Source organism: Schistocerca serialis, chromosome 10, assembly GCF_023864345.2.
Source record: "Schistocerca serialis cubense isolate TAMUIC-IGC-003099 chromosome 10, iqSchSeri2.2, whole genome shotgun sequence".
Taxonomy (NCBI): domain Eukaryota; kingdom Metazoa; phylum Arthropoda; class Insecta; order Orthoptera; family Acrididae; genus Schistocerca; species Schistocerca serialis.
The window spans coordinates 147,800,383-147,826,207 of NC_064647.1; the positions used below are offsets into that span (position 1 = coordinate 147,800,383).

General features: G+C 39.7%; 1 protein-coding gene across 1 annotated transcript in view; it reads left to right on the plus strand.

Moving 5' to 3' along the window:
- The window catches only part of LOC126424835 (serine/arginine repetitive matrix protein 2-like), a 382,172-nt gene that overhangs the window by 122,380 nt on the left and 233,967 nt on the right, over positions 1–25,825 (plus strand). Inside the window, exons 15-17 of the mRNA XM_050087642.1 lie at positions 1,491–1,664; positions 9,856–10,029; positions 20,793–20,969. Of these exons, the coding sequence (XP_049943599.1) occupies positions 1,491–1,664; positions 9,856–10,029; positions 20,793–20,969 (525 nt within the window). The remainder of the gene's footprint in view (positions 1–1,490; positions 1,665–9,855; positions 10,030–20,792; positions 20,970–25,825) is intronic.

Consider the following 25,825-nt stretch of genomic DNA (forward strand, 5'->3'; position numbering starts at 1 on the left):
GAGACTCGAAATTCAAGGGGAGACAAATGTTTTAGGCTGCACCTCCAAATCGAAACAAAGTTGGTCCATTGTAATATGAGTCACAATTTAGGTCGAATGAATGACAATACAGCTACAGTAGTTCGGTTCGAGTCGTAAGCTTAGCAGTTAAGCTTTACCAGGTAGCCATTGCTATGCGTCAGGCGCTCCGTTTGTATTTACATGGGTACCCTTCCTTTTTCAAGTGCTGCGTCTGGTTTGAATTGATTGCTTATTTTTCTTTGATCTGATATGTGCCGTTCTCTTTGTTATAGGTGTTTACGTCACTCTAAGCTGAAAATGCATTATTGTACTGTGTCACGCATTGTTTGTCGCATTCTGATAATGAGTGTTTACGACCTGTCGCCGCTCGCAGCAAGGCTTGCTTTTGTGTGCACTACCGCCGCTTACAATAAAAAAAGAGAGAGGAATTGTCTCATAAGTGAAACAATGGCAAGAGACTGCTATTTGTTATTACATACACTGCTGCCTTCTTTGATAATGATCAACAAGAACCAAATAATAGACTGCGTATGATAGAAGATGTTCTGAATGAGAGTTTAGCAAAAATTTTTCTCCGTTTGAAAATCTTTGGAGACGCCTCTTTAGTACGTTACATTCTGCAGAGAAATTAGAGTCATCTTAGATTTAAAAATCTAGTCAATTGCCGTGCTTCATTTCTGACTGTATCACAATTAGGCATAAGAATAATACGAATATAAACATGAGATGATAGGTATATTCTTCCGCTTTTGCTGTAGTCCCTATCTAGTTTCATAGTTTATTAGGCAGACAGGATTTAAATGAGATAGCAGCAAACACGAAAGAATACATGGCAAAATGTTTATATTCGTATTATTCTTATGGTGAAGGGAATACTTTTTTTTTTACTGATGCAGAGGTTTTGGCGCCAGTATTTATCTTCGTGCCTGCAAAGGATGCCTGTGTAGCGCTACATATATTTGACCGGAAGAAAAGTGTGGCTTAGATTCGAGCAAATATGGTATTTTGTCCACTCAAAGGTGGTTTAAGAGGCTGTCAGTTCACCCCCGATGAAGATGTGAAGGAAGTGGTACATATGTGGCTTGCTGTTCAGCTAAAGAACTTCTTTTCTGTGGATATTGGAAAGCTTGTGCAAAAATAGATCTGGTGCATTGAAAAGTATGGTAACTGTGTTGTAAATTTTTTACTAACACGAAATAGAAAAATGTTCCGCAGATTCTTTTTGACATGCCTTATATAGCAATATCATTTTTTTTATGTTTTTTTCCCTTGCTATTTGGTAGGTCTACAAGTGTTCTTTTCTACTCTACATCTGTGATTATGTAACTTCATTTGGAGAAAGTACATTAAATGTAAGCAACCGTCTGTATCTGGAAGAACTGCTGTAGCAAGCAGCACACACAGTATACCAACTATAGCAGCAGGCTGATACACAAATTGATTTGTGATGTAACATTCTCGCTGTGCAGGAAGCTCCTATGACTTCAGCAAGGGAATCTAGAAGACGTTCCAAGTCTGGATCGAGACCAGATGACCTAGAAAGGAGAAAAAGGAGCAGCAGTGACCTGGGGACAGAGGACCATGTCAAAAGTCCCATTACAAATTTGGACCATGCTGATGGTGATAGGACCTCAGCACAGAAGGTACAAATGGAGTTAACATATTGTGATTTAGGAAGTAGAAATTTGGCCGTTAACTCCCATGTAGCATATGATTCTATTCATTGTACAGCAGACAGATGTTAAGGCAGGGAATCCATTTTTTGAAGCATAAAATTTTCTGATTTGTGACTAACAGCACAGATTTCTTCTCCTCTCTTGTGGAAGGTAAAAATTTCTGGGAGTCAAATCAGCTCATTATTTTTGAATTCTGCTGTTGACTTCCTTCAGATTTTGCTTCAGTTTTGTCTCATCACATGTGCTTTCCCTTCAGCAATTAATTCAGCACTCAGTTGGTCACAACTAGACTCAATCTTCCTTTGGAACTTTTTGATTTTATCTGGCAGCCCATGAAAATTTATCTCTCTACACATATCATATTTCTTCTTCGATGTCTCCCTTATGTGTACATTCAACTTGTGCACAATTTATAAGATCCATCTGCATTTTTGTAACCTGTATCTGCTCCTCCACTGCATTAATGTGGTTTAACAGTGCTTTAGACATAGCTTTAAATTCAACTTCCATTGTGAACCACTATTCATTGAAACATTACTTTCAGGTGACAAACTAACGATAAATTCAGGTTTATCCAACCCACCTCTACTGTGTAGAGTATAACTAATTTAAGAAGTATAAGTGATAACATGTTGAATAGTTGACGTCCTGAGACATTAACAAGCACTTAAACAAATCTGAGACTGTGCAAAATTTTAAACTTTACCGGCACATAAATTGTTCCAAGAAATTTCTGGCGAACTGCTGATGTCAGTTACTTGCTGTTGTGGTATTTCGGCATGGGTACTCTGGGCCACCTTCAGGTGTATACTGGTGAAAGCACGGTAAGCTCCCATATTTCATCAAATGACAGGTAGAAATAAAGTGTTTACCACAAGATGGATTTGATGGCTTGGAGGAGGCAAATATGCTACTGGTGTTACATGATGCACTCAAGAAGGATGCATGTTGTTTGCCCTGTATATGATTTGGCACATTCGCATGGAATCTTATAAACATGTGCCTTGTGCAGCTCTGAGTCATCATTGACCAATCCCAAAGCACTGAGATTTATGTTGCAGGATGCGAAAGGTTACTTTAAGCTAATGTCTCCTTAGTACTTTGCCTTGAAACTCTGTTGTCAGTGAATCAGTGGAACTATGACTGTTTGAAGCCCTATAAGTCAAAACAGCTATTTCCAGGTAGATACTAAATGGAATCCTGTTGTAGAATAACTGTGTATTGTGCACAGCTGGTGTCATTGTGTAATTTTTATCATGTTAAGATGACTGATCTGACGTTAACGAGTTGAGATTCTGCCACAAAGGGTGCTCCCAGCAGCGCACAGACGTGCAACAGAAGCACCACTTTGCATGAAATGTTATTGAATAGAACTGAGACCATTGTGTGTATATATAATATAACTATGAAGAAGGAATTGTCAGAAAGCCAACGGTGTTCTCAGTCTCGTTACGTGCCTAGTGATGACTCAGTACGTAACTGTTACGTAAGTTTAATTACTTGTTAATGTAGGTAATATAAGTACTGACAGAAAATGGTATAAAAGGGAGTAGGATTTGTTACAAATAGGAAAGTAGCACTGAGTGAGCTACTTTGAACAATTCAGTGATCCAATTATTCTCATCAGAATTGACACAATAATTCAAGTATACGTATCGAAGTAACTAACAGGAGTGAAAGTATAGAGTGAGCACATGAGTGCATTGAGCAGGTAGCTCTGCATTTAAAGGTAGGTGATAACCTAATAATAATAATAATAATGGGAGATTCGAATGCTGTGGAAAGGAATTGAACACAGTGTAAGAGAGAAAATAGTCTTGGTAGCAGGATTGAGAGAGTGGAAAAACTAATAAGAGTTACGCAGTAAACTTCAGCTTCTCAAAAATCACAAGAGGAGGTGGTATACTTGGGAAATGTCTCGAGAAGGTGGAAAATACCAGGTAGATTACATTGTGGTCAGACAGAGATTCCAAAATCAGATATTGGATTGTAAGGCACACCTAGAAGCAGATATAGATGTGGACCACAATTTAATAATGACAAATAGTAGGCTGAAGTTTACGAGAATTGACAGGAAGAATTAACATGGAAAGAAGTAGAATACTGAGGAATAATAATGTACATTTGAAGTTCCCTGAGGCTGTTACAATGAATACCACAGTAGGCAGTTCAGTTAGAATGGAAAGGACATCTCTAAAAATAGCAGTCACTAAAGCTGGATAAACATAGGCATAAGCCTTTGTTAGCAGAAGATGTACCTCAACTGATTGACAAAAGAAGGAAATATAAAAATATTCAGAAAAGAAAGGAGTACTGCAAATAAGTCACTCAGGAGTGAAATAAATAGAAAATGCAAGGAAGCTAAAGTGAAATGGCTGCAGGAGGAAAATGAACAAATTAGGAAAGAAATGGTCATTGCAAGGATTGATTCAGCATCTAGGAATGTCATAACAACCTTCAGTGAAGTTGAAAGCAAAATCGTCAACATTAAGAGTGTAAGAGGAATTCCGTTGTTTGAAACATAGAGGAGAGAATGGGTAAGTGAAGAGAGTACATTGAAGGCCTCTACAAGGGGAGGAACTGTCTTCTGGTGTGATAGAAGAAAATCTAAGTCGATTTGGAAGATATAGGGGATGCAGCATTACAGTCAACATTTGACAGAGATTCGGACAACTTGCAATGAAATAAGGCAGAAGGCATAGAAAAAATTTTCTTCAGAATTTCTAAACTCAGGTGCACTTTGGCAAACAGGTAACTATTCAACTAGGTGTGTAGAATCTATGTGACAGGATACATACCACTAGACTTTCGGAAAAATACCACCCACAATTCCAAATATAGTGTAGGCAAATAAGCGCCAGAATTATTGTGCCATCAGCCCAGCAGCTCAAGCATCCAACTTAATGACAAGAATAATGTACAGATGAATGGATAAGAAAATTGAGGAGATCTTGGGTGATAGTCAGTTTGATTGTAGGAAAAGTAAAGGAATGACAGAGGCGTTTCTCAAGCATCTGTTGTGGCAAAAATCAGCACACATTTGTTGACCTAGAAAAGGGTTTGATATGTAGAATTGTGCAAAATGCTCAACACTGTATGAGTGTGAGCTGTAGGGAAATACCATAATATACCATAATATACTATAAGAAGTGAGAACGGAGAAGACCAAGAATAGAGTGTGTCAAAGAAGCAGTGACAGAAATAAAGGAAAGGTTCAGGACAGGGATTAAAATTCAGGGTGAAAGAATATCAGTGACAAGATTTGTTGATGACACTGCTATCCTCAGTGAAAGTGAAAGGAAGAATACATGATGACTGAAATAAAGTGTCTGTTGAACACAATGTGGTAAGCGAATAGACTGAAGAAAGGTGAAAGTAACAAGAATTAGTTGAGAGATTAGTGAGGAACTTAACACAAATATTGAAGATCACAAAGTAGACAAAGTGCAGGAATTCTTGTACCATGGAAGCAAAATAGGATATGAAGCGAAGAGGACATAAAAGGCAGACTAATGCAGGCAAAGAGTGCATCCGTGCAAAAGAAGTCTACTAGTATCAAACAGCAACCTCAGTTTGTGGAAGAAATTTCTGACAATGTATGTTCAGAATGCAGCATTGTTTGGAAGTGAGGCAATGACTAAGGGGACACCAGAAATAAATTGAATAGAAGAGAGTGATATGTAGTGCTATAGAATGATACTGTAAATTAGGTGAAGTGATAAGATAAGAAATGAATAAGTTCTCCACAGAATCGAAGAGGAAAGAAACATGTAGAAAGCACTAACAAGAAGAAAGGATGGAATAATGGGTGTTGAGAGGGAACTGTGGAGGACAAAACTCTAGGGGAGGATGGAGATTGGAATACATCCTAGAACTAAATGAGGATGTTGGTTTTAACTGCTACTCTGAGATGTATTTATATTGGCACTATTACCATACACACTATAAATGTAATTCGACATTGGTAATTTTAAACCAGTTAGTAATTTTCTACCCAGTTTCATAGCTTGTTGTGCCTCAAGTTGAGACAGATTTGTTTGGGAAAAATAGGATTTAAATCACTATCCAAACATCTTGAGTTAGGTTTTCCATGGTTTCCTTAAATCACTGCAGCCAAATGGCTTCTTTCAATAGTGAATGTGCAGTTCCTTCTCCTTCATGCATATGCTCCACCTTTAATGATTATGACACAAATGGTACGTTGTATTCTGATCTTCCTCCCTCCCTCTACCCTTCCACTGTCCACCTCTCTCTGGGAGTGTGTACAAAATTACTTGGCCCATGGCAGTGTAGATCGCACTGTAGGGGAAGAGATAATTATGGTGGTGTGCGTTGTGTTGCGGATGGACACAGCATGTTCAGGAAGGTGTAGGCAGCTGAAGCCTTCACACAAATGCGTATGTTACAGCCACTAATTTGACAAATGCAAAAGTTTGAAATTAATCATATCTGATCAAAGCACTAGAGAGAGAGAGAGAGAGAGAGAGAGAGAGAGAGAGAGAGAGAGAGAGAGAGAGATGTGTTTGATAGTGTTGCACAAGTGATACGGCAATGTAAAATAAAGAACATGTAGAGCCTTCATTACTAACCATCTGTTAATCGCTTTCATCAAAATGTAAGGTTTGAAATCTGTTGTCAGTGTCAGAATTGCTAGAGTGAAGATCTTTTCATGTCCGGTATATGTCTTTTTGACACCTTCCGCCTGTCTGCAAAATCCTACCTATTCTGGCTCAGTGATAGAAGCAAAGTTCTCTTCACCTAGGTCCCAGACATCCTTGAGCTTAAAAGTGGCATTCATGGTAGCCATGAAATTCTTTCCTTGTGTCTGTGCCATTTCCATTGCATTTAGTTCCGGATGAATTGTTGGCAACTGAAGAGCGGAGTCTCCTCAAGTCCATCATTGTACATTATGGTTGAGGGGCTGTTGGCTGTTTAATATACAATGTAAGATAACACTTTCATCTGTCCGTATTTTGAATTTAATTTATTTCTGTGACCAGTTTTGGAATTTCACTACGCCATCTTAAGGCCTCCTCGCAGATGTGTAGTAGGAATCAGACCTCATGAGCATTTGGAATAGGGGCCAGCATTCAGTAAGTGGTATGTGGTATGCGTAAACTTATGGTTTCAACAACTTTTTCTGGATTGTTGCTTTTTATTGATGCGTATAACCAATTTCGATGCTTCCTCACACAAATTGAATGTTCTGAGAACTTAAAAATTTTGCTATCTCAGCTTTCTTGCTGTTTATGGTTGGATTTTTTTCCAATATGTTGTGATAAGTTGCATTGTCAAGCACAGTGACGGAGTTGCTTTGCAAGTTGGGTATTAATTTATGTGCCGGCCACCTGATACAAAAAGTTTGTGATTCAGTCGAATTGCAATACTGCTTTATACAGGCATTTGAAGTTAATGTTCCATTCCCTGTACTGATAAGTGGGTTAATATACTCTCTCAACCTGTGAAGTCATGTGACCAGTGTGTAGGGACACTACATCGGTAGTGTGTGGTGTAAATTGAAAAGTTACGTTTGACAGGAGGCATGATAAGATAGTCCACGCCATTGTGGTTGACCGCTATGTTCGCATGACGTAGTGATCAGCGCATCTGTTTAGCAAGCAGGAGATCCCAGTCCGGCACCAATTTTCGGCTTAGCCTATTGAAACAATCTGGTTCCCATTGGCAGCTATTGTCTTGATTCATAGTGGCTTCAGGATAAAAAATAGTGTCTGTTCTTTCTGATATGTCCGAAAGGACAGAAACCACATATGTAAGTCTTACTTTGTTTGCTCCTCCCCTCACTTTTTGTCAGACAGTGTATAATCAACTCTTCACGGAATTGGTTAAATGGTGTTACTCTGCTAGATACATCTTCTGAATGACAAACTTATTTTTTATAGCCTCCTCGTTCACCTTATCTGACATTGTGGAATTTCTCTCTTTGGAAGATCGCGAGATATGTGTGTGTGTGTGTCCTCACTATCTCATGATCTTCCAGAATTGAGAAACCGGGTTGAAGCAGCTGTTGCATCAGTTATATGTATGTGGTGGAAAGGTGTCAGAATAATTCGGAAAATGTACATCTACATATACACTCTGCACCGTGATGTGCATGACAGAGGGTATGCCCCATTGTACAAGTTCATAGGGCCTCTTCCTGAAAAATCATTGTTTGAATGCCTCAGTGCATGGACTATAAATAATGTAAGGAGTAAAGTTAATAGTTCATCAAATAGCTGAGGAGCCAAGTCTTCGAGAAGCTCTTAACAAATTGCATACAATGCTACTTTATTGCAGAAGGTAGATGAAATTTTGAGCTTTCCAAATGTAGAGCATTATTAATTTATATTCTTTTTTATGTATTCATTTATCCTCTCTATGATAAAGCTGCTATTTACAAAATTCAGTGTAACAGCTATTACACGATCTGCATTTGTCAGGCTGGTGCGTCTGTGAAGTTGAGGTACAATATATTGCTGAGACATTGTCTGTGCTCTCAGCTTAGTAATTTTGAAAAGCTGGTTGTAACACTTCTGTAAAACTGCCACCCTTTGTTGAGAACTGAAGAAACTCACAAGATTTTCATACACTTAATAAGGGTACAAAATTGGATCTGTTGGAACAATTAGAGATTGCAGTACATAGTGAGAAAAATAAAAATACATTACATGAACAGATTACAGGAAATGGAAACAACTTTTTTAAAAAATGAGATCTGGTACAACATCAGAGTCTATGCTTAGCTATTTCAGTTGTATTTATACTGCTGACCATCAGTACTTGATAAGATTTGAACTCCCAGACATGTCTGTGGGGACGTGCAATGTCTTCTATCATTGATGAGAGAGTATTTGATTTCTTGATTCTGCACACAAAGCACTCAGTTGCACTATACATATCTTTGTGTGTTTGTACACAGAATTTCCTATCGAGGAGGAATATAGACCGTGCACATGAATTTCTGTAGCTGAGACATTGTGTATGCTCACAGACTGCATATGCTGATTTATTTAATTTCACTTTACTGACTTGGCGGGTGATGTTAAAACATGATTTAGAAAGACATATTTACAAGGGAAATGATCACTAATTTTATTTCTATTTTTATTACTTTTATAAGATTATTGTAGAAAATTCTGGTGATGAAGGCTTGCTCCTTTGGAACACATCAGGTCTAGCACTTTTGCATTGTCAGAGGTGGTTGAGCCTGCATTTTAACAATGAGTTCAACAGTAGTAGCTTTGCATCTGCCATGGATAAACTCAAATATCACACACTTTTAAAACAATCAATACTCTTTCCAAATATTGAGCATTATTAATTTGTACTGCTTTTTTTTTATATTCATTTATCCTCTTTAGCCATTTTTCTCCCCTTTTACAATTTTTGTATTTTATTACTCCTTGGCTGTCCTTTTGGTTTTCCCGTCTGTTTGCCATCCATGCCTCTCTTTCTGTTGTTTACCAGTGGCAACCTGTAAAGATGGTGGGGCCTTTCCTTCCTTGTGACTGTAGCTGATAAACTGTCCAACCGAGCAAGCACTCCATCTCTAGTGTCAACACTGTTGACGAAATTTTGAACGTTTAATTCTTCTTTTTCCTCCCCAATGTGTCTCAGTTATCCTTTGTTTTACTTCTTGTTTTTTGTTTGTGCTTTCCCCATCTCCAACTTGTCAATTTCTTTGTCCACTTCTTCAGACTCTTCAGGCTCTCATGATTTGTCTATTGATGATACTTGAGTGTAAATTTTCTTCTAATCCTGCCCTGTTCTGTTTATCTCAACCTGCAATCCTGAGTACCTTCTCTGTATAATCCTTTGAAACTCATGTTTTGCAGAGAAAGAAGCCCCTTTCAAGTCCTTCGTGTATTTGTTTAGTAATTTTTGCTATAATTTAACTTTATTTTGGGCTTGTAAACTTTACTCAAGATTAGTATTTTGAATTTGAAATAATTGAGTGATATAAATTTGTGCAAATGAGAAGTAGCTTGTTGACTGTATTCTTTTGGTCTTGCAGTACAGTGAAGCTTTAAAAGAAAGAGGGAAGGAAAAGTACAACCTTCCAGAAGCATTCTCTATGTTATATGTTTTGGCATTGTCTTACTCAATTTTTGATTTATAATGGCATGAGATATGATATTCCAAGTACTATGTTAAACAGGTGCATTCCCAGCCATCTCAAGAATCTTCAGAGTCTACATCAAACCTGGAGGATGTGAGAAGAAGAAAGAGACACAGTAGTGACAATAAGGCTGCCAATGCCACCGTGATGAGTAGAGTGGAAGACAGTATTAGAAGCAAAGTTCATGCTGGAGATAAGAAACACACACAGGAGGTATGCATACATTTACATAGTTATGTTAGATAACTTAAGTGGGTATTTTATGTATTTTTGCATACAGGAGCCCCAAATTTGACATAGGGGGCCAAATAGTGTTCTCCGAAACAGTTATACTGCACAGGCATTGAACCTGATTGTCAGATCTGTGATAGATCTGTGGCACCTACCCTGTTCTACAGAGCAGGCAAGCTGACAACCTGCATGTGGTGAGACGTGAGTGACCATCTTTGTCATTTCGAGAACCTCATTCCCAGGTGCCCCCCCATGAACCATGGACCTTGCCGTTGGTGGGGAGGCTTGCGTGCCTCAGCGATACAGATAGCCGTACCGTAGGTGCAACCACAACGGAGGGGTATCTGTTGAGAGGCCAGACAAACGTGTGGTTCCTGAAGAGGGGCAGCAGCCTTTTCAGGGCAACAGTATGGATGATTGACTGATCTGGCCTTGTAACAATAACCAAAACGGCCTTGCCGTGCTGGTACTGCGAACGGCTGAAAGCAAGGGGAAACTACAGCCGTAATTTTTCCCAAGGGCATGCAGCTTTACTGTATGATTACATGATGATGGCGTCCTCTTGGGTAAAATATTCCGGAGGTAAAATAGTCCCCCATTCGGATCTCCGGGCGGGGACTACTCAGGAGGATGTCGTTATCAGGAGAAAGAAAACTGGCGTTCTACGGATCGTAGCGTGGAATGTCAGATCCCTTAATCGGGCAGGTAGGTTAGAAAATTTAAAAAGGGAAATGGATAGGTTGAAGTTAGATATAGTGGAAATTAGTGAAGTTCGGTGGCAGGAGGAACAAGACTTCTGGTCAGGTGACTACAGGGTTATAAACACAAAATCAAATAGGGGGAATGCAGGAGTAGGTTTAATAATGAATAGGAAAATAGGAATGCGGGTAAGCTACTACAAACAGCAGAGTGAACGCATTATTGTGGCCAAGATAGATACGAAGCCCACGCCTACTACAGTAGTACAAGTTTATATGCCAACTAGCTCTGCAGATGACGAAGAAATTGAAGAAATGTATGATGAAATAAAAGAAATTATTCAGATTGTGAAGGGAGACGAAAATTTAATAGTCATGGGTGACTGGAATTCGAGTGTAGGAAAAGGGAGAGAAGGAAACATAGTAGGTGAATATGGATTGGGGGACAGAAATGAAAGAGGAAGCCGCCTGGTCGAATTTTGCACAGAGCACAACATGATCATAACTAACACTTGGTTTAAGAATCATGAAAGAAGGTTGTATACATGGAAGAACCCTGCAGATACTAAAAGGTATCAGATAGATTATATAATGGTAAGACAGAGATTTAGGAACCAGGTTTTAAATTGTAAGACATTTCCAGGGGCAGATGTGGACTCTGACCACAATCTATTGGTTATGATCTGTAGATTAAAACTGAAGAAACTGCAAAAAGGTGGGAATTTAAGGAGATGGGACCTGGATAAACTAAAAGAACCAGAGGTTGTACAGAGATTCAGGGAGAGCATAAGGGAACAATTGACAGGAATGGGGGAAATAAATACAGTAGAAGAAGAATGGGTAGCTTTGAGGGATGAAATAGTGAAGGCAGCAGAGGATCAAGTAGGTAAAAAGACGAGGGCTAGTAGAAATCCTTGGGTAACAGAAGAAATATTGAATTTAATTGATGAAAGGAGAAAATATAAAAATGCAGTAAGTGAAACCGGCAAAAAGGAATACAAACGTCTCAAAAATGAGATCAACAGGAAGTGCAAAATGGCTAAGCAGGGATGGCTAGAAGACAAATGTAAGGATGTAGAGGCCTATCTCACTAGGGGTAAGATAGATACAGCCTACAGGAAAATTAAAGAGACCTTTGGAGATAAGAGAACGTCTTGTATGAATATCAAGAACTCAGATGGAAACCCAGTTCTAAGCAAAGAAGGGAAAGCAGAAAGGTGGAAGGAGTATATGGAGGGTCTATACAAGGGCGATGTACTTGAGGACAATATTATGGAAATGGAAGAGGATGTAGATGAAGATGAAATGGGAGATATGATACTGCGTGAAGAGTTTGACAGAGCACTGAAAGACCTGAGTCGAAACAAGGCCCCCGTAGTAGACAATATTCCATTGGAACTACTGACGGCCGTGGGAGAGCCAGTCCTGACAAAACTCTACCATCTGGTGAGCAAGATGTATGAAACTGGCGAAATACCCTCAGACTTCAAGAAGAATATAATAATTCCAATCCCAAAGAAAGCAGGTGTTGACAGATGTGAAAATTACCGAACTATCAGCTTAATAAGTCACAGCTGCAAAATACTAACACGAATTCTTTACAGACGAATGGAAAAACTAGTAGAAGCCAACCTCGGGGAAGATCAGTTTGGATTCCGTAAAAACACTGGAACACGTGAGGCAATACTGACCTTACGACTTATCTTAGAAGAAAGATTAAGGAAAGGCAAACCTACGTTTCTAGCATTTGTAGACTTAGAGAAAGCTTTTGACAATGTTGACTGGAATACTCTCTTTCAAATTCTAAAGGTGGCAGGGGTAAAATACAGGGAGCGAAGGGCTATTTACAATTTGTACAGAAACCAGATGGCAGTTATAAGAGTCGAGGGACATGAAAGGGAAGCAGTGGTTGGGAAGGGAGTAAGACAGGGTTGTAGCCTCTCCCCGATGTTGTTCAATCTGTATATTGAGCAAGCAGTAAAGGAAACAAAAGAAAAATTCGGAGTAGGTATTAAAATTCATGGAGAAGAAATAAAAACTTTGAGGTTCGTCGATGATATTGTAATTCTGTCAGAGACAGCAAAGGACTTGGAAGAGCAGTTGAATGGAATGGACAGTGTCTTGAAAGGAGGATATAAGATGAACATCAACAAAAGCAAAACAAGGATAATGGAATGTAGTCTAATTAAGTCGGGTGATGCTGAGGGAATTAGATTAGGAAATGAGGCACTTAAAGTAGTAAAGGAGGTTTGCTATTTGGGGAGCAAAATAACTGATGATGGTCGAAGTAGAGAGGATATAAAATGTAGGCTGGCAATGGCAAGGAAAGCGTTCTTGAAGAAGAGAAATTTGTTAACATCCAGTATTGATTTAACTGTCAGGAAGTCATTTCTGAAAGTATTCGTATGGAGTGTAGCCATGTATGGAAGTGAAACATGGACGATAAATAGTTTGGACAAGAAGAGAATAGAACCTTTCGAAATGTGGTGCTACAGAAGAATGCTGAAGATTAGATGGGTAGATCACATAACTAATGAGGAAGTATTGAATAGGATTGGGGAGAAGAGAAGTTTGTGGCACAACTTGACCAGAAGAAGGGATCGGTTGGTGGGACATGTTCTGAGGCATCAAGGGATCACCAATTTAGTATTGGAGGGCAGCGTGGAGGGTAAAAATCGTAGAGGGAGACCAAGAGATGAATACACTAAGCAGAGTCAGAAGGATGTAGGTTGCAGTAGGCACTGGGAGATGAAAAAGCTTGCACAGGATAGAGTAGCATGGAGAGCTGCATCAAACCAGTCTTAGGACTGAAGACCACAACAACAACAATTCCCAGGTGCTGGGCCGTAACAATCTGCCCTTTGTCAAAGTCATTTACGTCAGTGGATTTCACCATTTGCAGCCCATATTGTTGCTAGAATGATTCCCCTTTTATCTCTGCTCCACTTGTATACTTCCCTTAATGTAAGCAGAAGATAGATTGCTACTTATCATAAAGATGATACATTAAGTTGCAGACAGGCACAATTAAAAGACAATTAATCATTAGCTTTCTCCCACAGCCTTGATCTGAAAAAGAAAGAGAAACATGCACACGTTCTCTCACTCGAGTAAGACACCTGCCAGAATGCCATTGGCATTCTGGTCTCAACAGCCAGAAATTGCAGTAATGTGTGTGTGAGGTGTGCTTGCTTGTGTGAATGAATATGTGTGTGTGTGTGTGTGTGTGTGTGTGTGTGTGTGTGTGTGTGTTTTTCTGATGAAGGCTGTGGCTGGAAGATGGTGTACAAGTGTCGTTTGATTGTACTTGTTGGCAACTCAATGTGTCATCTGTACAGTAAGTAGCAATCTATCTTTTCCTTACATTGTTGATATTCCAATCTGGAGTTTCCACTGTTCGTACACTTTCCTAACTGCATCACGTTCCTGGTACACCACTCAGTGTCATGGTCGGTAGTGGTCAAAATGTTTTGGCTCATCAGTGTATGTCTGCACCAATAATTTTCATTACAGTGTATATTCCAGTTTCATCCCATTCCTTTCATGTATGGAGCATGGGAAGAATAATGGCTTGCACTACCCTGTTAGTCGTCGTTATTCTTTTGAGCAGTGAGCGTGTCAGTAGGAAATTTAGGCAGTAAGGAAGTCACAGCCTCCACTTTTCCTATAATGTTTTCCCTGTGCTCTGCTCTTAATTCAGCAGAAATAAGAAGGTTTTAGGCAACTAGTGTATTTGCTTCATCATCTGTCTGCCAACCCTTACAATTCAATAAAACTGTAACCAGATAAGTCGCTGTGCGTGATGTGAACATTAGGGGAAAGAATCCCATGTCCAGTGGAGGTACCCGTATTTATATTATTGTCATTAAAATCCTTCTAAGTGTATTCACTCTTGATCTTAGAAAATAATTAAAATGCTGAAGTATTAAGGTTTTGGTCACCTTACAGTAACTTCCTCAGCGCACAGTTAATAATATAGGGAGTGGGTGCTTCAGTGTATCTCACATCCGAAGGCATCAAAAGATCATGTATGTAACATTTCTCAAAATTTTATTGGCTCTAAAATATGACAGTACAATGATAAGAACAACCATTCTGTCTAGTGTTTTGTTTTCTGACAGTGTTAGTTGTGTGGTAACAGTGATACACTGCAGTACTGCAGATAGTCTTCACTGAATGAAATGGAAGAGCGAGTGCCAAGTTGCTGCCACGCCGATGGCAGCCACATCGGAATACTTCTGCATCTGATAGTGTTGTATTACTCTGTGCTTTATGTTGTACATTTTGGTGATTGCATATGACAACATTCCCCACTGCTGTGAAGGTGCTTTCACAGAAACAAAGATAATTGAAGTAACAACCTGAATAAATCAAAATTACATAATTACCCTACGACAAGCTGCAGAAGACTGCGGGTACCTAATACACTCCACAAGCCATTTTGTGGTGTTGATGGAGGGGTCCTTTAGGTAGCACTTTTACTTCTCCTTGTCCTGTTCCATTCGCAAATAGTACGTGAGAAGGAGAATTGCCTGTATGGCTCCATGTGGTCTTGCATGTCTCTTATTTTAGCTTTATGGTCTTCTACTAGACATGCATAGGAAGAAGTATTTGTTGACTCTTTTTGGAACTTTACCAATAAACCACACTGTGATGCAGAACGTCTGTCTTGCAATGTCTGCCTCTGGAGATGGTTGATCATCTCTCTGATGCTTTCGTGCTTACTAAATGAACCTGTAAAGAAATGCACTACTCTTCTTTGCATCTTCTGTATTTCCTCTGTCACTCCTATCTGATACATATCTCGTACTGATAAGCAGTATTAAAGTAATGATTGAACGAGTGTTTTGTAAGCTGTTTCCTTCATTAATGGACTACATTTCCTAAGGATTCTTCCAATGAATCTCAGTCTGGCATATGGCTTACTCGTGGTTAATTTTATGTGGTTTTTCCATTTCATATTGCTCCTAATGCATACTCCTAGATATTTTATGAAATTAACTGCGACCAGTAATTGTTCTGCACTTGTGTAATCATATAGCGAAGGTTCTTTCTGTCTGTATTCGCATTGTGTTCATTTCTTTCATTATGTTGAAGATCAATTGCCACTTCCTGCACTGAGCGTCACTCCTCTGCAAGTCTGTCTGCATTTCACTATAATTTTCGAGAGTCGTGACTTCTCTGTATACAACAGTGTCAGCTGCAAAAATCCTCGTGGAACTTCCAACATTATCTACTAGGTCATTTATATATATTATGAAAATTAGTTGTCCTATAACACTCCCATGGGGTATACATGAAGTCACTTTTGGTCTGAAGACTTATCTCCGTTCAGGATGTCATACTGTGTTCTGTTCATGAGAAACTCTTCAATTCAATCACACATTTAGTGTGATATTCTGTTGCTCAAATTTTGTTCATTAGGCTGCAGTTTGGAACTGTATCAAATGATATACGGAAGTCGAGGAACGTGGAATCTACCTGAGCGACTGTATATACTGTGTCTTGTGGATGAATAGAACAATTTCGGTTTCAAACTATCATTGTTTTCGAAACACATCTTGGATCTTACAGAAGTGTCATGATATGCAAGCATAAAATATATTCCATAATTCTACAGCTGAACAATGTAAGAGATATAGGCTTATATAGCGAGGTTGTTCAACGGCCATTCTTGAAAATTGGGACGACCAGTGCTTTTTTCCAGTAATCGGGAACACTTCACTCCTCCAAAGATTAAAGTACGCTGCTGCTAGAGAGGGGCAAGTTCTTTCAAATATTCTGTGTAGAAGAGGACCAGGATCAGTTCTGTAAATGATGCTGCAAAACGATAGCCCTGCTTCCACCCCATGGGATCTTCCCCAAATCAGCCAGCTGCATACAAGCCAGCTGCATACAGGAACTGAGGATGGCCTCTGAACCCAGATGACAAGCGTTGTTCGTGGTTATGTGAGCCACTATTTGCAGCCAGATGCATCTAGTGCGCTCAGTTAGTGCTGGTAGAGCATCTCCCGCGTCTCATATGAGATAACCCGACAAGCAAACAGAGTGGACACTGAACTCCTTTCCTGACCTGCCCCCTGTTTTCCTGACAGGTTCCGTCAACTGGCTGTCGTTGGAGATCCCATTGACAAGCAGTCCCACACTCTGCACTTCTTCGGACCTTCCGAGAAGGTTGGCCACAGTTTCAACAGATTAGGTATCTCGTGCTGGCTGAGATCTGCTTTCAGCAGTAGGCAGTGCCTCAAACCTTGTTTAAGGGGACACCCGCACAGCCAGTACCCACCTTAGCCTTCTGACCAGACTTTCTTGACCCCGAAAATGTTCGCCGATCGCCGCCAGGTAAGTATCAACCGACTGGGATGTGCTAATCAGAAGATGCAGCAACATCGGGGAGCCCACATGATGCTATGGTTTCTAGAAATTCCAAAGCATTTGTCTCGAACACACCAACCCCACTGCTGTCCAGAGCAGCAGCCTGTTGCCTGTCAACCATGACTGGACACAGCTTCCATCCGTTTACAGACAGCGGCCAATTCCTCAAGCGTCCTTACACAACAGGTGCAGTCCCTATCCACCTTTAATCAATTATTGTCTGAACCACAGGTAATGTAACCCCAACTCTGGAAACAGAACTTATCCAACACTAACAGTCAAAAACAATGAAAACGTTTAGAGCAAAAATAAATAACACCACTAGAAACAGCTAAATAAACAGCTACTCAGAAGAATGTGAGAATGCCACTAAACTAAACAATGTATACAATCTGTATAGAAACAATAAGCTGCAGCTGCTGTGAACTCCTCTCTGCTAGGAGGCCGGAGCTCTCCCCAGTATGTATCCCTGAACAACTTCTGAAAGTTTGTTGGTAGTGCCCTGGCTCACTCTGCATTTTTGTATTATCATTCATTGTTGCAAGCAAAGGCCTCCCCAAAATTTTGAGCCTTGCAATAATTTTTTTCTTTTTTTGGGCTCTAATGTCTGATAGTGCCACATTACCCAAAAGTCGTACACACAACATGTAGGCCTATGTGTCTTATTAAAATTAAAATTTGCATAACTCTGCCTGATGATGAGGTTTAAAGCCCAGAAATGAGTAGTGTGAATAAAAGTAAATTTCGACTGTTTACAGTAAATTTGTAGTTTCTATTTACATTAACATCAGTCATGGTGAAGCTTAACCTCAAAGACCACGTTTAAAGCACATCTCCACTTTTGAACATGAAGTTGCCATGTTTGTGTGGGAACCGTTGCTTCTTTACAACATCTGTTTTATGGTAGCTGCAGTTGAAATGCCAGTGGCACAACTACATCCTTTACCATCACTGACAAAGGAATGGCTTCTTGTTGGCAGAAGATAACATGGGGCTAGGGAGGACTGATGGTTCCCTCCTGGCTGCTGTGTCACTTCCTCCACAGTGTAATTTAATGTATCTCTGCAGACTTTATGCAAGCAGTATGCCTGGAGCTTAAGAATTCTGTCTTGATTAACCATTCTTGTGATCAATGTTTTCAGAATATACTGCAGGTCTTTCTTCAAGTATCTGCCAGTTCACAGTTTTCAGTATTTCTGTTAAGGAGCCATCTTCTCTGTCCTCATCTGTAAATGCTTCCCTGTTGCTCTCATCTGTGTTTCCTACTTGTCTCAATGAAAGTGCTGCAGTCAAATGTCAGAGCGAAAACAATATTGTTTTGCTTTTGTTCAAAAGTTTGTGTGTACACATATTGCCATGTGTACTGTAGTGGTTTCTTGTCATAAGTCTGTCATGTTCAGAAATGAAGTGGACAAATGAGAGAACAATTAATTTTATAAATCCGATTCTTCTACAATCGGCAGTTCTGGGATGTCAAAATTATTGTCTAAACACAATGTTCAAATCTGTGCCAAATGCGAGGCAAAGAAATTACATAGGAAGAGCGGAAGTGCAGGTTGGTCCTCATCTGTATTGTTTGCCTTTGATGTTTTCAGTGTCATACTGTCTAAAGATGTAACTAAAGAAAGAATTGGTAGTGCAAACAGTGGTGTATGCCAGTGACCAAAAATAAAATGAAAATAAAAATCTTTCAGCAGTGTGTACTTCTGGTGCCATGAGGCTTATTGATGAATAGTGAACTTAAAAGAGGTTTATTAAACCTATCTGTGAATCACCAGCAGTTAATAATTGAAAAGTGATCACCAATCGGGTTGTAACTGGTATGCAGTGTCTCATAATAGTGTCAGTTTTATCATTTGTCAGACAAATTGTGTGTACTAGATATTTGAAAGTGTGTCTTCATGTTGTGGTAAATTTCTGGACTAGGTATGTTTCTAACATCAGTTCACTAGTTAAATTTTCTTAAGTATTCCTCTTACTTGAAAAAGAAAGCATCCACAAAGCCTGATTTATCTTGTTATTTCTAACTTAATTCCTTGTTTAATGTAAAAGCAGTAGAGCAGCACTCACTCCCGTTAGCACACATTAGTTCATTTATGGCAGTAGCGTGGCCTCTCGTAAAAACTTACAGCCTGCAAGAGCATTGAAACAAGCGTTGCTGGGCAACAGTGGCCAGTAATGTTGTAGTACATATGGCTGCAATTTGTGTGGCCACAGTGTTGCCAGACAACATCGTCAGGATGTGCTGTTGGCAATATGCAATTTTTATGATCTGTGTAAACATACCTTGTGTTCTCCTGCAACACCAGTCCGTGACCACTCATCTGGCCCTTCCTTGCATATGCTGAATGATCACGGCTGCCTCAGACTGTTACGAATCCCCTACTCTTGAGCAGTCATGTATGTTTGTATGTGTGTTGTTGCTGTTGTGGTCTTCAGTCCAAAGACTGCTTTTTTGCAGCTGTCGACACTCCTTTGTCCTGTGCATGCCTCTTCGTCTTTGCATAACTACTGCAAACTACATCCATTTGAACCTGTTTGTTATGTTCAAGCTTTGGTCCCCCTCTACAGTTTTTAGCTGTCACACTTCCCTCCAATACCATATTGACTATTCATTGATGCCTCAGGATATGTGCCTTCTTCTGATTCCTTTTTTAGTCAAGTTGCACCATAACTTTCTTTTTTCACCCCTTCGATTTAATACCACCTCATCAGTTATTCATTCTATCTGTGTAATCGTCAGTATTTTTCTGTAGTCTCACCACATTTGAAAATCTTCTCTTTACTTCTCTTCTTAATTGCTTATCATCCGTGTCTCACTTCCACACAAGCCTACACTCCAAACAAATACCATCAGAAGAGGCTGCCTTACACTTAAATTTGTTTCATGCTAACAAATTTCTCTCTCTCAGAAATACTTTACTTACTGTTACCAGTTGGCATTATGTATCCTCTCTACTTTTGTGATCATCAGTTATTTTTCTGCCTGAATAGCAAAATTCATCTACTACTTTTAGTGTCTCATATTCTAATGCAATTCTCTAGTCATTGCCTGATTACCAATTTCCATTACCATTGTTTTACTTTTGTTGATGTTCATCTTATAACCTCTTTTCAAGGCAGTATCCATTTCGTTCAGTGTCTCTTCCAAATCCTTTTCCATCTCTGACGGAATTGCAGTGTCATCAGCAGACCTACACAAGTCCTTGTGTGGGCTGTACAAATATTTTATAAGCTATCTCTTCTGTAGGTCAACTACTATTTCCAGTGCAACAATAAATAAAAGCCTGCCTGTTGCCTTATCTACAAAATAGCCACTTTATATCCTCGCTAACTGCCGTTACCAGTTATTTTCATAAATTGAATCACTCTGTGACTGCCAAGTGAGATTTTGCATAATATCCCAACAGGATGTTTGCCGGTCCAGTTCCTACGATTTAAGCTCGTGTCTGTCTCTAATGACCTTGTCATCAGTGGACCTGTAAAACTGTAATCTTTCTTTTTTTTTCCACTTGTGACATTTCAACCACAGGTTCAGAATAAAATGCCAAACATGACAGCAAAATATGTCACTGATCAAAAGCCTCTTTCTTTTTCCCTCTCTTACGGCTGATTTGACCTGTGTCATTTATCTTTTACGTTGGTCAGGTACCTCAAACTCTTATTTAATAGGTGCAGCTCCAAGCTTCATCTCAAGAGCATCCAAAGTCTGAGTCATTAATGAAAACTCTGGAAAGGAGAAGAGAGAAAATAAGGTACAGGAAGATGCAGGCCTATTGTGTAACATGTAAAATGGAACATAACAACAAAGATGCAGTCACTGGCGGTGACAGGAAATCGTCACGTGCGGTATGCAAACAATTAGAAATATTTCTGTGAGCTCTGGTGCATGCAGAGTAGCGTAGCGGTTAGTGTTGCCAGTAAAAATATTGCTGCAGGCTGTGGTGCATGCAGTGTGGCGTAGTGGCAGCATCGCCGGCTTGCATGCTGTTGATCACCAGTTCAAGTCTGACCACCAGCAGTTATTTGTTGTTTACTGTTTATCATATTTAGAGGGTTTGTATTGTTTGGAGTATTTTATGTTAGTTTAAATAGCAGCATTTTGGGGTATTTGATGTTTGTTGTTTGTATAAATAGATGCACTCTCCTAACAGGAGTTCAGTTCTATTATGGCTGTAGATTGTTGTTCGTTGTAAATGTGGTTTCAGTGCTAAGTGTTATATTACACTGTCGATCCTGCTATTGGATTTGGATTTCATTCTGATTACAATGTAACAGTATTAATGTACCCAAGTCAAAAAAGTCTAGGACCAGTACTTTAAAAGAAAGAACAGTAAAATTTATAAAAAACGAAGTTTTAATGAGGATGGCAAAAGTGAACTATAATTTCTTTTGTATCACATACAAGTATTATATTCCTCTTTGTAGACATATAGTAACAAAATAAATTTTAAATAACGTATCAGAAAGAATCATACACATTGGTTTTCACCAGTGCTCAATAATTCAATTAAAGAAGAAGGTTAAGTCTACTTAAGCATGAGGTTTGTTGAATAACCAGTAAATGATTCATTCCATTTCGTTGTAATATACAATGCAAATAACTTGCGCAACATGTAATAAAACTTCTTTGTTGGCCAGCAATTATTTATTATTTTAGACATTCTATTTTTCTTCACTCTTGTGATGTTATCTCTCCGTTTATTTCTATACTCCTTGATCTGTTTGTGTTTTTAAGTCATAGTTCTTGCCTGATTGTTGTACTTTTTGTCGTGTCAGATAGTCTGTATCCAGCTGTTGTTCTTAAAAACCTTATTTCTGCAGTTTACAGTCCTCTTAGATTGTGTGCATCAAAATTGCAGCTGCCAAACTCATGTTTCAGTATATGCATTGCATAACATTATGATTTTGTCTCGCGTGAAGAGTATTGTGGATTGTGATTCCCAGATTGTGACCAATGCCCCTTCATATTCCTCCATTCCCGTTCCCTCCCCAAAATCTCTCGCACCAATGGGAACAAGGAATTCGGGCAGGTGGTTTGCATCCACATCAGATCACTGATTTTGGCTCTGTAAGTTTGAATCATATAAAATTTCGTTCAAAGTTAACAGCTGTTAATTAATTATGGTTTTGTAATAACCATTGAGAAGTTGAAAGTAGATAGGATTCATTTTTCAAATCACATGCAAAATATATAACAAATCAAGTGTTTTGTGTGTGTGTGTGTGTGTGTGTGTGTGTGTGTGTGTGTGTGTGTGTGTGTGTGTGTTAATTTTGCTTTTGTGTTCGTAAACTGATGACATGGCATATTGTCATCCATAAAAATTCCATCATTGTTTGGGAATATGAAGTCTGTCAGTGGCTGTAAGTGGTCTGCAAGTAGCTAAATGTGACCATATTTAGTCAACAATCGGTTAAGTTGGACCGGAAGACCCAGTCCATTCCATGCAAACACAGCCCGTACCATTATGGAGCCATCACCAGCTTGCGCAGTGCCTTGTCAACAACTTGCAATAGCATCGTAACACCAAATTTTGCTGCAGTGGCCTAACAGATACATTCATCTCACATCCTACATTGATTTCTGCGGTTATTTCATGCAGTGCTGTTTCTCTGTTAACACTGACAATTCTAAGAGCAAATGCAGTTGCTCTCGGTCATTAAACAAAGGCTATCAGCCACTGTGTTGTCCGTGATGGGAGGTAATGCCTAAAGTTTGGTATTCTCACCACCCTTGACACTGTGGATCTCAGAATATTGAATTTTCTAATGATTTCCGAAATGAAATGTCCCATGCTTCTTGCTCCAACTAGCAGAATTGAAGCTCTGAGGACGAGTTGTGAGTCGTGCTTGGGTAGCTCTGATGGTAGAGCACCTGCCTGCGAAAGGCCAAGGTCCCCGAGTTCGAGTCTCAGTTCGGCACACAGTTTTAATCTGCCAGGAAGTTTCAGCCATATTATTGTTTTTAGTTGTTACTCTTATCGCAATATTCTGGGGGGGGGGGGGGGGGGGGCAAAAACAGTAGTCCTTATTCATTCCTACAAATTATTTGTTTGGTGCACAATTTGTGGAATAATCAACATTTTATTGATACAAACTGTTGCCCATTTTTGTTGCATTACAATACACCGCATTGTCTCCTTATTTGTCAAATTATTGCAGTATTACAGTTCTGCGTGGGTGACTTAGTTGTGAATTGTTACCAGATTAGTTAGGCCTACTTGAAACCTTCATTTGCCCCGACACCCTCACAGCCCTGTGTTTTGTAGACTGACTATGTGAACGAACATATATACTGAAATCTCACCACACTGCAATGCATGCTCTACAACAGGCCCATTTAGGAGGCTATTAGACTGTTGCTGGGAAGAGAGCACTTGTTGGTAAAACAGAGCAGTTGGACGTAGTTATGTAGTGCAGGGGAAGTGCAAACTGTTCACTCTTTTCCAAGGAATAACGACATCTTAATGTTCGCTATAGCCTTAGACGTGAGCATATGCTCATATAGTTCTGGCACGGTGCCCAAAATAGAAAGTAACTCATTTTAAATCAGTGAAAAGCAGTATGGTGTCTGGGTTAGGGACATCAAAGTGAAGTTTAAACATATCGACGCGACAGTGCTGAACGCCTAGCTACAGTTACAACTTGCAGTGCTACAGTGTTACAAATATGTATTTATCTACATCCAGGGTATTTGTGTTTAGCATGTGAATAAAACAGTCACAAAATAAAAGTTGATGTCAATTTTGGTTTCATCCAAAAATGACATTCATCATAAGGCTGCACTGGTCACAAGAAATATTGTGTTTCATACATAGGAGTCCTGTATTCTTCTCTTCATCGATTAAAAAAATTTAAGTTTCATTTAATTGCTGTTTCTCATCAATGTGACAGTCTCAGAAAATAATTTACCACAGAGGGCTCTAGTTAGCGACTTTGAAGCGATAAATCTCCATAGAGCTAATAGTAACAATCACAGAATAGATTTGTTGGTGACAGTTTCTCATGTAGATTTACCTCATTCTGATTCCTCCCTTCTTTCCCTTGAATTTTCCTTGCTATTATTTGCTACGAGTTGGGAGTTCACCACAGCTGTGGCACAAGCGTGAGACAGCTTACATGAGTAGATCGGCGAATGATTCCGCTCTAAAAGATGACGCCTCACGATGCTCGGCATTCACAGTGTGAGAGGATTTGCTCGAACGACTCGATAGGCGTACGTGTCTACTTGAGTTTCTTGTATTGAATCCAAAATGCCCCCAAGAAGACTGTAAATTTGTGAGACAGAATTGCTAGCAAGTACTTACCCCCCCCCCCCCCCCCCCTCTCAGGGAAGAGAGAGAGAGAGAGAGACGTTGGGCAAGGTTAAGATGGAAGGGTAGATAACTCAGACCACTTGATGAGAGTTATGGAGGCACCCACCAGTCGTGAGGATGAGAGGGAGATAGTCGTGCACACTTTGTCCTCCATTTGTATGATGGCAGATGGCACTGAGTGACCTCATCAGTGATCTAGAACTTCCCAACCGGGCAGAACTTTTGATTCCACATTTGAAACAGTGATTCATCTGGCAATCAGTGTGTGCGTCATCACCGGGATATTTCTCTGGTGAAGCAAAGCGTCAAAGTGAAATGCAGACCTGTCGTGTCAAGTGTCTGGCAAGCTAATGGGGAGAACAAAAATGGGACACAGCTTCTAGTTTTTGTGCCCTGCAAAAAAGACCCGTTGTTGGGACCTCCTGAGAGTGACTTTGTCTGGCTGAATACCTGAGAAAGTTGTGAAATTGTCGTACACCACAAAAACTTAAAATCGCAGACAATTTTGTTTTTCGCCAGCAGCTCTTGGCAATTTTGGAAAAAAAAAAAATTATTTGTTAGTATTTCATTAGAGTTACAGTCAAAGTCTGGTTGTAAGCAGTAAGCTGAAGAAACATGAAAGTAATGAGGGGTGAGGAGTTGCAGAAATGAGAATAGCAATAAACTTCTCAAAATTGGGGGCCACAAAATAGGCAAAGTGAGGAAATTCTGGTACCTTGGAAGCAAAAGTAACATGTGACAGATGAGGCGTGGGTGACATAAAAAGTTGATCGGCACAGGCAAGTAGGGCATTCCTGGCCAAAAGATGTGTACTAGTATCAGGGCATTCCTGGCCAAAAGATGTGTACTAGTATCAAACCTAGGTCTCAATTTTAGGAAGAAATTTCTGAGAATGTATGTTTGGAGCACAGTATTATATGATAGTGAGTTGTGGACTGGGGGAAAACCAGAGGAGAAATGGATCGAAGTGTTTGAGATGTGTGCTACAGAAGAGTGCTGAAAATTAGATGGACTTGTAATATGAGAATAAGGAGGTTCTCTGCTAAAAAAAAATGTAAATGTTGTGTGACTAGGGCCTCCTGTCAGGTAGACCATTCGCCGGGTGCAAGCCTTTCGATTTGACGCCACTTCAGCGACTTGCACGTCAATGGGGATGAAACGATGATGATTAGGACAACACAACACCCAGTCCCCGAGCGGAGAAAATCTCTGACCCAGCCTGGAATTGAACCTGGGCCCTTAGGATTGACATTATGTTGCACTGACCACTCAGCCACCAGGGGCGGACAGTTCTCTGCTGAATCGTCAATGGTAGAAATGGTGGAAACATGGAAAAGGAGGAGGATGTGGTAGGACATGCTAAGACATTGGTGAATAACATCCGTGGTA